The sequence below is a fragment of the Caretta caretta genome, chromosome 14 (genome assembly GCF_965140235.1).
Source record: "Caretta caretta isolate rCarCar2 chromosome 14, rCarCar1.hap1, whole genome shotgun sequence".
NCBI lineage: Eukaryota > Metazoa > Chordata > Testudines > Cheloniidae > Caretta > Caretta caretta.
Genome location: NC_134219.1, coordinates 8,645,737 through 8,660,032, shown reverse-complemented (window position 1 = coordinate 8,660,032; position 14,296 = coordinate 8,645,737). Strand labels below are relative to the sequence as shown.

Below are 14,296 nucleotides of genomic sequence, written 5' to 3'. Positions count from 1 at the left end.
CTAAAGCCCAAAAACTATTACAATGCTGAGATGGTAAGATAACCCCTACCACCCAGCTGCTAACAAAGGTATGTGAATTCTTACTGGATTGCTATCCTAGAGTGTTGATCTCTGGGTATAATATAATGGAAGATGAAGGCATTTACCCTATTAATCATGAAAACACAGCTAAATGTAGACCAACCTGTTCCATTTTAAGAGTAAGTAAAGATAAGTCCAAATGTTATTCTTACAAAAAAGAACTGAAAAGAAAAATTCCTAATGAAGTAAAACTGTAAAAGGTTCTTCACTATAACTTTTGACACCATGAACCAAATTAATTCCAAATACAGATGGACACCATTCTCACAGTACAACTTTCCTTAATGACTGTACAATATTAATGTAAGGAAAATGTATTTGTCAGAAAAAATAAATGTCCAGAAAAAAAAATTTTTTTTGCATGCTGTTTTCAGAGGGTAAATTACATAATTGGATGCTATGTTTCCACTTTACATAAGATGCAATCTTTAATACTTAAATTGATATTCCTAGAATAACTAAGATGCTCTGCAATTCAAAAAGCATCACTTACAGAATGTGACTGTGCATGAGACTTATTGCTGATTTTAATTTTAATACAAAATATGCAACATATTTGAGAACAGAAGTGGGCCCGCTGATAGCATTAAAAATTCTAGCCGTGGAACACTGTAGAAGACATTGTGGGAATTCCAAGGCAATTCACTAAAACGTAATTAGGATTCTGTTAAATATGTGAATAAGTAATAGAATCACAAAAATGTAGTACTAGAAGTCCAACTAGTCCAACTCCCTGTGCTGAGGCAGGACGCTGTATATACCCAGACCACCCCTTACAGATGTTTGCCTAACCTGTTCTTAAAAACCTCCAATGACTGGGACTCCACAACCTCCCTGGGAAACCTATTCCAGTACTTACCTATCCTTATAGTTAGAAAGTCTTTCCAATACCTAACCTAAGTCTCCCTTGCTGCAGATTAAGCCCATTATTTCTTGTCCTACCTTCAGTGGACATGGAGAAGAAAAGATTAGTCACCCCATCCAGTAACTGTGGTTCTTTGAGGTCCACATGCACTCCACATTCCTTCAATAAGATTTTCATTAGCAGTATTCATTCAGTCCATGTACATGCCCTAAGCAGCCCTGTGCCCCATATCAAGGCAATACAGGGCTGCAGGGACGAATTGTCTTCAGTTCCCTCTCTACTGCAAAGTGCCACAAAGAAACTCCAAAACAGGTAGCTGAGCACCCATGAGGGGCACATCTCAAAGAACCACAGTTGCTGCACAGGGCGAGTAACCTTTTCTTTGTGTAGCCTCCCTGTGGGCACTCCACTTCAGATGACTCCCAAGCAGTATCTCCACAGGACAGAGGGAGGCTTCAGGAGTGGATCTAGAACTGAAGACAGAACCACATTGACAACTGTTGTATCAGATCTAGAAGCATAGACCAAGGCATAGTGCTTAGAGGAGGAACACACTGAACATCACACAGTCGTTCTACAGACCTCAGATACTGGAATTTCTTTAAATTAATGAGTAGATGTTAATTGTAACCTTGTAGAGCACGCCAACACCCTAGAAGGGGGCTGAATGCTGGTAGCATCATAGCATGCAATAATATATCTAGAGACCCACCTCAGTAGCCTTAGAGTGGAGACTATGGATTCTTTAAATCTGCCTAATGGAAACAAACAGCCTAGGAGACCTCTGAAACAGTTTGGTCCTATCAGCATAAAAGGCCAATTCTCATCTGACATTTAAGGTATGAAAGGAAACCTCCTATAGAGAATTATGTGGGTTGGGTTGGGCGGGGAAGAGACACAATAAATAAATGGATGAGTTATGATTAAACTTGGATGACAGCTTGGGAGGAATTTAGGGAGCAGATGTAAGGAAACCTTTTCCTTTAAGAATATCATGAAAGAAGGATCTTTCTATTAAGTCTCCAATGTTTCCAACTCTTTGGGCTAACATTATAGCTACCAAAAAGACCGCATTCATACATAGGTTAAGTAAGAAGCAGGTCACCATTGGTTCAATGGGAGGTCCTCAGACATCGAAGAACTAGACTGATAACCCAAGCCGCAGTGGGGTCTTTCACTTGAGGGAATGAAAGGCTGTTATGGTAGCCAAGCGAACCCTGACTGAGCTGGTTGATAATCCAATTTTCTTTAGTTCCAGCAGGTAATCCAGGACAGCTGAGAGTGAGGAAAATCAGCCTTGGAGTCCTTGGAGTTGACAGTAATGACTAAATAATTTCCACTTTTCAAGGTAAATACTTTGAGGGGATTCTCTCCTACTGTTTAACAACACCCGTCTTACCTCCACAGAACTGTCAAACTCTAGCCCTGCAAACCATTGAGAATCCATGTCCTGAGACAGAGAACTCCTAGGTTGGGATGAAGCAATCAACAGGCATCTTGTGGGAAGAGATGGGGGATGATCAGAAGTTTGGTTGCTCAACAGGTGAAACAGATAAAGATACCAAGCTTGTCTCTGCCATGTTGGAACTATTAGAATAACCCTGGCTTTGTCCTGGCTGATTTCATTCATCACCCTCAGCACAGAGGCGTTGGAGTAAATGTACAGAACAGACTCTTTGTCCAGGGTAGGAGGAAGCCATCTCTTAGAGAACAGTGGCCTAGACCTCCGCTCTTAAGCAAAACTGATGTTCACAGAGGGGGCGAAGAGGTCCAGTTCTGAAAATCCCCAAGTTTTAAATATGCCTTGGAAGGTCTGAGAGTCCAGCTCCCACTCATAGTGCTTGGAGAAGTGCCTGCTGAAAGCACGGGCTATGGTATTTTGAAGGCAAGGAAAGTAGATTGCTGAAATGCATATATGATGGATTATGCACCAGTTCCACAAGTTGATTGCTTCAGCGCTAGAGAGGGGTATCTCACTCCTCCTTGCCAGCTGATATAAAATATATAGGCCATGTTGTTGGTCATGACCCTAGTTGACTTGTCCCTGAAGAGAGGCAGAAAATGAAGGCAGGCATTCCTGACTCCCCTGAGTTCCAACACATTGATATGGAGCCTGGTTTCTTGAGGCAACCATCAGGCCTAGATTGTATAAGCATTGACACGAGCTCCCCATCCCAACAGGAATGCATCTGTCATTACTGTTGGGATTGATTGGAGAAAAGGAATGTCTGCACTGATGCTGTCATGATCTTTCCACCAGTCTAGGAAATCTTTTACTTTGTGGGGAACTGAAACCCGTTTGTCTAAGCTGTGTCTGTTTGGGGAGTAGACTGCTTCCAGGGGTGGCTCAGACCAACAAAGGCATAAGCTTGCATGGTCTGATAAAAAAAAAAGTGCAAGCTACCATGTAACCTAGGAGTTGGAGGCAGTTTATCACTGAGTTCTGAGGGCTCCCTTCATTAGTTCTGAGGGCTCCCTTCAGAAGTTCTGATTAGATAGATATGAATCGATCCACGGGAAGGTAAGTCCTGGCGACCAACAAACCCAAGGACATGCCAACGAACTGTATTTTCTGTACAGGGGTTGATGTGGATTTTTTTACATTGAATTGAAGACCTAATTCCAGCAACAGAGAAAGGGCCTTCTGTGTGGATGACAGCATTGCTTCATAAGACTGACCCTTGAACAGCCAATCATTGAGGTACAGGAATACTAAAATCACCTCTCGATGAAGGAAAGCACCTACCACTGCTATAACCTTTGAAAACACTCTCGGTGGCAAAGAAGTCCAAAGGGGAGAACCCAGTATTGCAAATGATCCTGACCTATAACAAGATGCAGTTATTTTCTGAGAGATGGGCGTTATCGCTTTATGGAAATATGCATCTTGTAGGTTGAGAGCTGAAAACCAACTCCCTTAATTCAGTGAAGGAATTATACCTGCCAGAGTCACCATCCTGAACTTCTGAGACTTCACAAATTTGTTGAGTAACCTTAAGACTAAAAATCAGTCTCCACCCTCCATTTTTCTTTGGTACAAGGAAGTACCTTGAGTACAAATTCTCTTTCTTGTGTTCATCAGGAACAGACTTTATTGCTCCTAAACAAAGAAAGGGAGTTTATTTCCTGTCTCAGTAAGAGAAACAGGTAACATTTTAAACATTTTTTAAAAAACATTTTTACCCAACTGTTGAGCAGAAGGCCATACACAGGAAAGTCTTGCCTGTAGTGCAGAGCTACACTGGAGGATCAGACATGACCCCAGCATAAGTTTTGGGCACTCCTGCATTTATGTAGTCTAGACAATTGACCTTTTTTGTCAACAATGTGCAACCAACAATTTAAAATCATTGCATGGTACCCCGAGCTTCCATAAAATTAGCATTTACTTCCATAAGAACATAGAGGGATTCCACATCAGCAGTAGTGCAAAACATTTTGGCTAGATGTCAAAAACAATTTGTTTCATAAACACACATGTACACACTTAACCGGTACTTTCTTGTAACAATAAATATGAAAGGTGTACCTTTACAGATTCTTTCACTTTACCCCAGGTTCTCGATTTATGTATTGGAACAGTAATTTTAGATGCTTGTTTAGAAATGCCATTTATCCAATCCATTTGAACTATGTCAGATAGCACTAAGATTCAGCACAGATCATTTAATTGTCCACAGACTTGTTTTGCTTTGGATTTTATTGATCGCTAAGAAACAGGAAATGGACAGTATCTTCCCCTTGGGATATGTTTTGGGAGCTATTGTAATATAAATAGGACCAAGAATACTTTTCCTCTTTTCATGAAGAACTACCATTTCAAGAAATGAAAACTCATAGAACTTGCATGAGAACCTGGACTGTACCCTGTCTTTTCACTTGGGTCAATGATCTCTCAGCCCACTGAGTCCAAGCATAGAAGGATCTGGTCACCTTCATCTTGCAAAACGAGGCCATTTGTATCTATTTAAAAAGCCCAGATTCTAAAAAACCTACAATCATATTAATTTCAATGGCAAGCAGGAAAACAGATGTTTAATAAAACGGAGCAAATAAATGAAAACAATTATTTTTAGGATTTCACAAAATGTAATTCTATTGTTACCCATTGACTGAGAGTTGTATCATAATAAATGCCATGGGCAAAAAAGACTCTCTTCCATATGTTCCAGCCCAACTATGAGAACCGATTTCTAGTTTTCCATTTCCACTGTCAAATTGCACACATGCGGGCACCACTGCAGCTACACAGAGTCCCTTTAGCAGCTCAATTCCCCCATCCACCTGCCTGCCTCTCCTACTCCACCCAATACTGTTCCAATTTTCTCAAACCACCCACTACGCCTATATCCACCCACCATCTTCTTTAGAAAGCTCCTAATATACTATGGATTTATTCCTCCTTTCAGGAATTGAATAGGGGTTTTTTTATATGTATTTTAAACAAAAACAAAGGGCATTGCTGCATAACAGGTTCAGCCCCACATACAGTTTTCGATGCAGAAATCTATAAGATCTAGAGTTTAAAAGACCTAGTAATTTTAATAGGTTGATTGGGAATAGAGTTTCTTTTCTGGAAACACGCTATGGACATAAATCGTGTTTTCCAGTATCTTGTGTCTCAAAAATAAAAAACAGTTCTCTGAAAATGTTCATTCTGAAAGCGTATGTTAATAAGGTTAAATTTTAATTCTATTCCAACTCATGTTAGAATTAAAAACACCATTTGTCCTTAGTGCAGGTGAACATTTTGCTGTAAGTACTATTTGGTTATGAACTACACAGTTCATATTTAACCATCTGGGGTATTACCTGAGCATGTTGAATTTTTCTTAATTTCCTGTAAACATCCAAAAAAAATTTCAAGTCATGATTATAATCACTCTTTTTCTCCTGCTTCCCCCCAACACCTGAAATAAAAGACTCTTTTTTAATATACATATTAATCTCAATTAACCTCTCACCCTCAGTTCAAGACAGGCACAAGTGCACTCATTTGGACTCTTACCTACCCAACTACAAATCACCTAGTTAAGCATGTAAAAAGGTATTATTACAGACCTAACCAGTTGTGCCTGCAGTTAACTGGATAAGTAATACTGAAAGCTGGATGTAGACTAACTTAAAATTATGGTCTTTGTCTTTCAGTGGTTTGATAATCCATCATGATCAATCAGTAAGTAATATGGTCCCAAACCTGCAAATGTTTATACACATGCTGAAAGTTAAGCATGTGTGTAATTATTTGCAGGATATGGACATATTTACGGTGATATGCAAGGAGTTATGTATGAGAACACAACCCCTATGTGTTTCTGTACATTTGACACACACAAGTTTCTTTGAATGGACTTCAGGCTCCACACTCATCTCATTACACAATTCAACTCAATTATCCTGTTGAAAGACATTTACCGTTAGTTAAGTCGCTCCTTATTTCCTCTATGTATTTTTATTGATTTTTAATAAAGTAACAATTCAACAGTGCATTGAAAGTATCAGAATCCTGATACTACTATAGTATTTTACCAGTACACTAGAGATGCATATAATTTGATCATTGTTAATATTTTAACATCTGTTTCCAGAATGAGTAATGGTATCAGCATTCTTTCACATAGCTCTAACCTCCAATGAGAATCAATGTAGTATTCTTAGGTTGTGCTTGGGAACGTTCTTATAAATTGGCTTGTCCTATACATGGATCCCTTTTTAAAATTAAAGAAAAAGGATGCACAGGCATCCATTTAATTCTCCCACTTGTTAAGACAATAGTGTTTCATTGCTTCATTTAAGCATTACCGAACTGCTAGCCACTGACAAAGGCACCAAAAAAAAAAAAAAAGAGTTGGAGTGGCTGGCTGTCTTCTATTTATTTCTGCAAGAAATCCATTTTTATTAGTTGTGTTAAACATGAATTGGCTAGGAATCATTCCAGAAGATTCATAACAGGATATAGACTTATAAACTTATATGTCATTGCTTTTCCTTTCACTTTCAGAACTGTGCAAATGTGAAGTAACCATCTAACAGCCGAGCAATACTTTCCGTTCACTTTTAGGAATGGAAAGTGGTACAAAAGCCTTCCAGCTTGAGTTGCACTTGCTATGAGAAGTAAAGAGCATTGATAATATATGAGATGGTTCATTACCAGGTTTGACATCTAAGGTAAAAGCACTTTTAAGATTACAGTAAAACCTGTGGCATGTTAAACTATTTCTGAATGGAGTCGCACACATAGAATGTACAAGTGAATATATAACTAAGATCACAGAATCATTTGATACGATCCAAAAGATACCTTTGGGTCACTCCCAATCTCTAGTATCAGAAGGGCCAACACCAAATTTTACTTTCAATAAATGTACATTAAGGAGAGAGAGCATGCCCCAGTGCCTAGGCACTAAACTGGAAGTCAAGATATCAGGATTCTATTCACAGCTTTGTCACTGATTCCCTTTGTGAACTTGGGCAAGTCATTTCCACATTCTGCATCTCAGTTTCCTTCCCCTGGAAACTGAGATAATGCTGAGCCAGCTTTGGGCTAAGCTTGGATATCTACAGAGGAAGAGTTCAATATATGTCACAAGTATTCTTATCTAACCTTGTGGTGTAAACATGTAATGTTTGAGTAGCAAGGAAAAGTTATTTACCTTGCAATTCTGCTTCTTTGAAGATATAAACACTCAGATCCCTATTTTTAGACCACAACACTCCAGGGGAAGAGAAGTTGGGAACTCCCTATGTTCTTTAATTTTTGAGGGATTTTTAATTGGGCCCCTTCCCTCCCATATCCCATTCAACCATGGTCCATTCCTACTCCCAGTACCCCACCGCACTAACATTTTCAGTCAGCTCCTGAGGTATCAAATCAAACACTGAGCTCTCCAGGGGCTGGGAATATTGTGAAGGCAATACTCTCTGACTATGGGGGAAGAATGCTTTACATTACTCAAATGATCTCAGCCATCATAACGACACACAGGGAGATAGGCTGTCACGTGTCAAGAATACAAAGTTTTATAGATTAACACACATCTTGAATTACACCCAGAAAAAGCTACAAAGTCAGTGCACTGAATATAATATAGAAGTAATGTACTCATTCCATTAGATCAGTAAAAAGAAAAGGAGTACTTGTGGCACCTTGGAGACTAACAACTTAGATCAATGGTTCTCAACCCGGGGCCCATGGGCTGCTTGCCACCCAATCAGCACATAGTTGCAGCCCATGTGACATCCTTAGGGCCATACAGGTAATATACATATTGTGTGGATGCAGCCTACGTAACACAGAGAGCTGCATATGCGACCCACAATGGTAAACAGGTTGAAAACCATGGCATTAGATGGGTGGAGCCACTCCATTCTGTGCCAGCTGACATTTCAAAGTGGCCTTCACAGAAAGCAAACACTAAAAGTCCAATCTCGAAGCCAGAAAGGTATGAATAACTCTGGTAAGGTCCACATCAAGAAAACAGTGCAATCTCTTAGCTAATCTCAAACGAGTGATACGAGTACCTCAAAATCTAAGGACAGTTGGAGGTGAGGTTCAGAAATGCATCAAAATTATGATCCTCTTTGGCAAGAAGGGAGCATGCACCACCAATAGTGGGGACAGACAATAGCTAATATTAACTACTTTGGTACCCATTATCTGAGATAATCGAGATTAAACCCTACCAGGCACTCAGAAGTCAGGCATCTCACCATCATGGTGAGATGCAGAAGACTCCACAAGGAATCACACAGCTGTCCATGCAGCTGCAAGAAAGGGATAATAATTGCAGTAGCCTGATGGGGTACCCACCTGTGCTACCTGGCTCTGATATTTTTCCATAGAGTTGAAAGGCAGAAAGAACCACTGATTCATCTAGTCAGTATATCACCAGTCATTAAATTTCATTTCATTAAATTAGTCAGTCACTTGTATATCACCAGCCATTAAATTTCAAGCAGTTACCCTACATTGAGCCCAATTACTTGTGTTTGGCTAAAGCAGATTTTCCAGAAAGGCATTCAGTCTTGACATTAGGGTATCAAGAGGTGGAGAATATGCCACTTCCCTTGGCAGTTTCCTCCAATCATCTGTCACTTCCACTGTTAAAGTGCCTTATTTCTAATTTGAATTTGTCTGGCTTCAGCTTCCGGCTATTGGTTCCCATTATGCCTTTCACCAATAAATTAAAGACCCCTTTAGTACCAGGTATTCTCTCTGTGAAGGTACTTATACACTGTAATTAAGTCGTCTTTCAGTCTTATTTTTGATAAGCTAAACAGATTGTGCTCTGTAAGACTCTCACAGTATGGCTTTTTCTCCAGCCCTTGAATCATTTTTGTGGCTCTTTTCTGCACCCTCTCCAATTTCTCAACATCCTTTTAAAAATCGTGCCACCAGAACTGTACGTAGTATTTTGCATCAGCCTCACCAGTGCCACAAACAGAAGTAAAAGTCACCCCTCTGCCCCTACTTACTACTCCTCTGTTAATACGTCCAAGGATCCAACTCTCTTGTATTTATTTCTATTTTTTCCCCTGAAAAAGATTATCAATTACACTATATCACAAATACCACATAAGTTGGCATCATGTAGCCACAAGGGTCTAGGCTAAGGCCATCAAACTCATTTCACTTGTTACCCATTCTGAAACAAATCAAGGCTGTACCAAAAGTAGCAGCTAGATTATGCACCAATTGATAGTTTTCATTTAGCTCAATATATTTTAGCGATGTTTTCTAATCTCCAAACTGATATTTCTTTTAAATTATTCCGGCTTGACAAAAAGTAGCTAGCCTGATGTGTTTCACTTAAGTAGACATTGTTGAAAACCCAGGATTTTTAACTTTCCAACAGTATACAACAGACACCTTGAAGATAAGCAATATTATCTTACCTCCTGTACACCTCCACTGTTAAGCATTAATACTATATTCCACCTGAAAGCTTGGAATCTCAGTTTTCAAATGGTACAGAGCAACCACTTCTACATAAAGAGATTCATGAGAATGACAACTAGTAAAAATCACATTAGAATTGAAGTGGGGTGAATGCTGGAGTTTCTATCAGAGCGTCGCCTAAACAGACTGAACAGGATTAGATAAAATGGTGGTAAAAATGACAGTGGCTGCAGAAGCCCTGCCTATACTACATTTCCCATGAGAAGGGCTAAATCAGTAATACCCATAGTGGGAAATGTTAAGAAAAAGTCTAGTGTAGACACAGCCTTAGAACTGGCTTCTGAGCTCATATTAATCTGAGTTGTACTTGTGTAAATGAGATCAAAATCCAACATTTAAACTTCACGCTAAGATTTTTTAATTAAAAAATGTATTTGAATATATTTAATACTTTGACAGTTGTCTACTATCCTGCAACTTTCTACCTCAAGACAGTGCATAATACACCAGTGTTCATGTCAGTAAGGGGTTAGGAGATATTTATCTTAATTTGTCTATCATAAAAGCAAAAGATCAATAACCTTAGAAGAAACTTATAGCCTAGATGCACTGTAAGCTAAATAAAAAGTTACTAGAACTATGCCACCACCGTGGTTTTTCCCCTATTATGGAACCCAGACCTAAATAAACTGTTAAACACTTAGTGTAAAGGTATGCCAAACATTTCTCAGAACTTTCTTAAGGTCCCAACAAAGATTCAACCTCTTCTGCAAAATGAGGCCTAGGTTAAATATTTTATTTGGCTCCTTAAGATGGACTGAGAAGTTGGGCATGAGCTCCAGATCAGTTCTTGGACTCACATCAAACACTATCCTGTCATTTATCCAGTCAGTCAAAACAACGTTTTTCATCTAAACCTTTAATGTTTATGTCCTGAAAAACTGCTAATTGAATCCAGTTCCTGAAATCCATTTTTAGAATCTATACCATCCAGTTTAAAGATAATGAACAAAAAAGAAATAAGTATTACACACTGATTACAGAATTAATCCTATCAATGTTAAAGCCAAAACAGAAGACTGCTAGTTTCATAAAGCCAAAGAAAATTAAGATTAAATAACACTTGTCAGATTTAGAGAGCAAATTACTTTAAAAAAAAAAAAAAACACACACACACACTGGAATATAAGGATTTTAATTCCAAACAATTTTAGCATTCAAGCGTTCTCAGACCGCTTTTCCAATCAAAATGGGTAATCAAAACCACACAGGGTACTTCAAACTATTCCCAAGCAAGAACTGACGTCAGTTCAATTAATAAAATTCAATTCAACACTTATACCAATTTTCCTTAAGCATGTAAAACTTCCTTATAACAACTGACCTTATGTGTAAATCAGTTATGATTAATGAAAGCACAAAATACCTCAACATATCAGATGTATATTAAGAAACAGACTGATGCTTCATTCAAATCTCTGAAAATCAGAGTTGCTCAGTACCAAATCCAAACAAAGTTGCAAGATTCTTTCTGAAGACAATTTTATGTGTATTTTCTTTTCAGTATTTCTCTTCCCATATTTTATTAGCAAGGATATATGCTCAAAAATAGTATCTTTGTTTCTTAAGAATATACATGCCCTTTCTTGGGATTGAATGCATCATAATTGTACATTTTACTAAAATTCAATAAATAACTGAAAAAATATCTACTCCTGCTGTTTATTTCTTCACAACAATCATAACCCTCTGCAATGTACCGATGTTGTCACAGACAGAACACTATGTCCCTAGACCTTTAATAAAGGGAAGAGAAATCCAGAGGTGAAAAAGGACAATTTATTAAACAGATTTTTGTCCATAGTTTTCCATTAGGCCACAATAGATTTATAAAGTTTTAAAAAGATAGTTTCTCTAAGCACTATCAGAAAAGCAAAGCTATCAGCCAGAGACACAAAAGTGAAGAACAGTATTTTAAAAACTAATATTCTCCCACACATCAGCCCAGCTACATTCATCTCAAAAGCTTATTTCTAAGGAGTTCAGCACATGGACACTATAATGGCCCTGCGTGAAAACCCCTTTTACAAGATTAGTCCAAATAAATTCTAAAATATAATGTAAGCAATTATAAGTAATTATATCACAAGAAAAAAATCTACAGTAGTCTAGAAAATAAAGCCATTTTTCTTCCTACTCAGAATTATTTTAAAAAGTTAAATGCAGTAACTTTAAGACTTTTTTCGCATTAGAAGTTAAACTGGAAATACCGCACATGCCATTAAAATTACATAATTTCAAAAACGCAGAAACTATTTTTAGACTTTTTTGAAACAACTACTTTATTTTGCAAAGCACAGCTATTAACTTGGTTCAATAAGTTGTTGGAAGACCAACAAAGTATTTTAAATATTTATTTTAAATCTTGTATTTTCATTCACTGAAGTCACAATTTAGGGTACAAAATTTGTTTTTTAAATTCACTATTTTCTCGCAAGTCTTCAGTGATTATTTTTCAAAGGCAGAAGACAAGCTTTATCCATATTTATAAACGTTTCTCCATATTTATCTGCTTACACTGCCCTCATCACTACAAAAGGAGCACATTCCAAGTACTTAGAAATAAAAATGATGCCTTTCTTCCTTCCCAGCATGTAGACTGAAATAGTTTACTTTTATGTATATAATATACATATATATTATTAAAGGCCAAGTTTTTTAAAAAAGATATTTTTCCCTATAGCAGGAGGAACTATATCCAACGAATTGTTTACAATCTCAACTAAGGAAGTTGACTTGAAAACAGCAACACAAAAGATCAAAACAAAAGGGACCAAGGGCCTGATAGTTTGTTTCACGATTACACAGAAAAGACGGTCGGAAAGGGTGAGAAACAACCTAAGGTACCTAGCGCCTAAAAAGTTACAATGGCCTCCTGCCCGCCCCTCCTTCCCTAAAAAATACAACTACTCCAAAAAAGATCCAGCATGTTACAGACTTCAGGTCATAAATCGAGTGAACTCGGGTTTAATCTAGATTCGGAAGACAGCGAGGCGGAGGGCACCAATACCTCCACCCCACCCCACACACACTCCCCAAGGCTTCACCTCTCCTAACGAAGGCGTGTTTTATTACTTCGAGCGAACAATCCGATCTGATAATCGATGCCACCACAACGTTTCACACAAGTTGTGTGCAAGGACGTTTCCTTCGTGGCCCACGGACCCCTTAGCAACCCGCCCCCTGCTGCGGAGCGCCGGGTGAGAGGAGAGAGTTTACTTTTTCCGGAGGCCCGAGTCTCCAAACCCCAGGTTCAATCTCAAATACACATGGAGGGAGCTCGATCCCACCCCTCCAGCTGGGCTCGCGGTGTTTAGAAAACAGAGAAAGGGGCTTTCCCCGGCTCTCTCTTTCCTTGCACCCCCCCCAACCTAACACCCACACTCCCCATCTCCGCTTCCCCCCCACACACCAGACCTTCCCCCCCACACTGCCCGGCCCCAATCTACTCCCCACAACAGCGCCCGCCCCCCAACTCGGCCCCTACCCCCCTCAACCTTCTCCCCAAAGCAGCCCCGTGCCCCCCAAAGCAGGCTCCCCCGCTACCTACCCCCTTCCCGTCTCCTCACAAAGCCCGGCTCTTGGCCCCCAGCCCCCCCACTGCCTCCTCCCGTCCCCGCGGCGGAGCAGACCCGGGGCTCGGCGGGCCCCAGGCTCGGTGCCGGGGGCTCCCCCAGTCCCCCCTCACCTGTCAGGCGCAGCTTGACGGGCCCGTTCCTCCGGGCCCCCTGGTTGGACATGTCCCCGGTCGCTGCTGGGGCTCGGCGCTGCCTTCGCCGGGGCTGCCCCTGCCTCTGGGGCCGGGCAGGAAGGGGGACGCGCTAATGGAGTCGGGCTGGGCGCTCAGGGCAGCGGCGGCGGCAGCCGCCGGACGAGGAGAAGCCCGGATGTGCCCAGCGTCGCCATAAGCGGGGCCAGCGCCGAGGAGGAGGCGCCGCCGCCGCCGCCGCCGCCTTCCCCCGCCCCCTGCCCGGGGCCCTGGCGGCGAGCACAACAAAGCCCGGGACAGCGCGTAGCGCGGCGGCCGTCCGCCTCCCTTCCTGCGGGACAGGGCCTGCGACCCGCTTAGCCCCCCAAGTGGGGCTGGAGCCCTCCCCCCGCCCCGGGTCCCTGCACCTTCCTTCCTGCCTCGGGGAAAAGGGCCCCTGTGCCCCCCTCAGTACCCCATGTCCTCACTACCCACGGGGGGCAAGGGGGTGCCTGTCTCCTTAGCGTCCCCCCCACTGGGATGCCCCCAGGTCCTCACTACCCAAGGGAGGAAGGAGTGCCTGTCCCCTTAGCGTCCCCCCCACTGGGATGCCCCCAGGTTCTCACTACCCCCAAGGGCAAGGGGGTGACTGTCCCCTTAGTGTCCCCACACTGGGATGCCCCCAGGTTCTCACTGCCCCTTA

The 14,296-nt window shown here is 41.0% G+C and overlaps 1 protein-coding gene across 3 annotated transcripts in view; it reads right to left on the bottom strand.

Annotated features, from left to right (window-relative positions):
- SMURF2 (SMAD specific E3 ubiquitin protein ligase 2) overlaps positions 1-13,844 on the bottom strand; it is a 96,064-nt gene extending 82,220 nt beyond the window's left edge. For 2 of the 3 annotated variants that reach the window (XM_048817488.2, XM_048817489.2), the window contains exon 1: positions 13,594-13,843. In XM_048817488.2, coding sequence (XP_048673445.1) covers positions 13,594-13,645 — 52 coding nt within the window. In that variant the 5' untranslated portion in view covers positions 13,646-13,843. Of the gene's footprint in view, positions 1-13,593 lie in introns of all 3 variants that reach the window. The other variant, XM_048817486.2, reaches the window with a different exon arrangement.
- Positions 13,845-14,296: the final 452 nt, after the last annotated feature.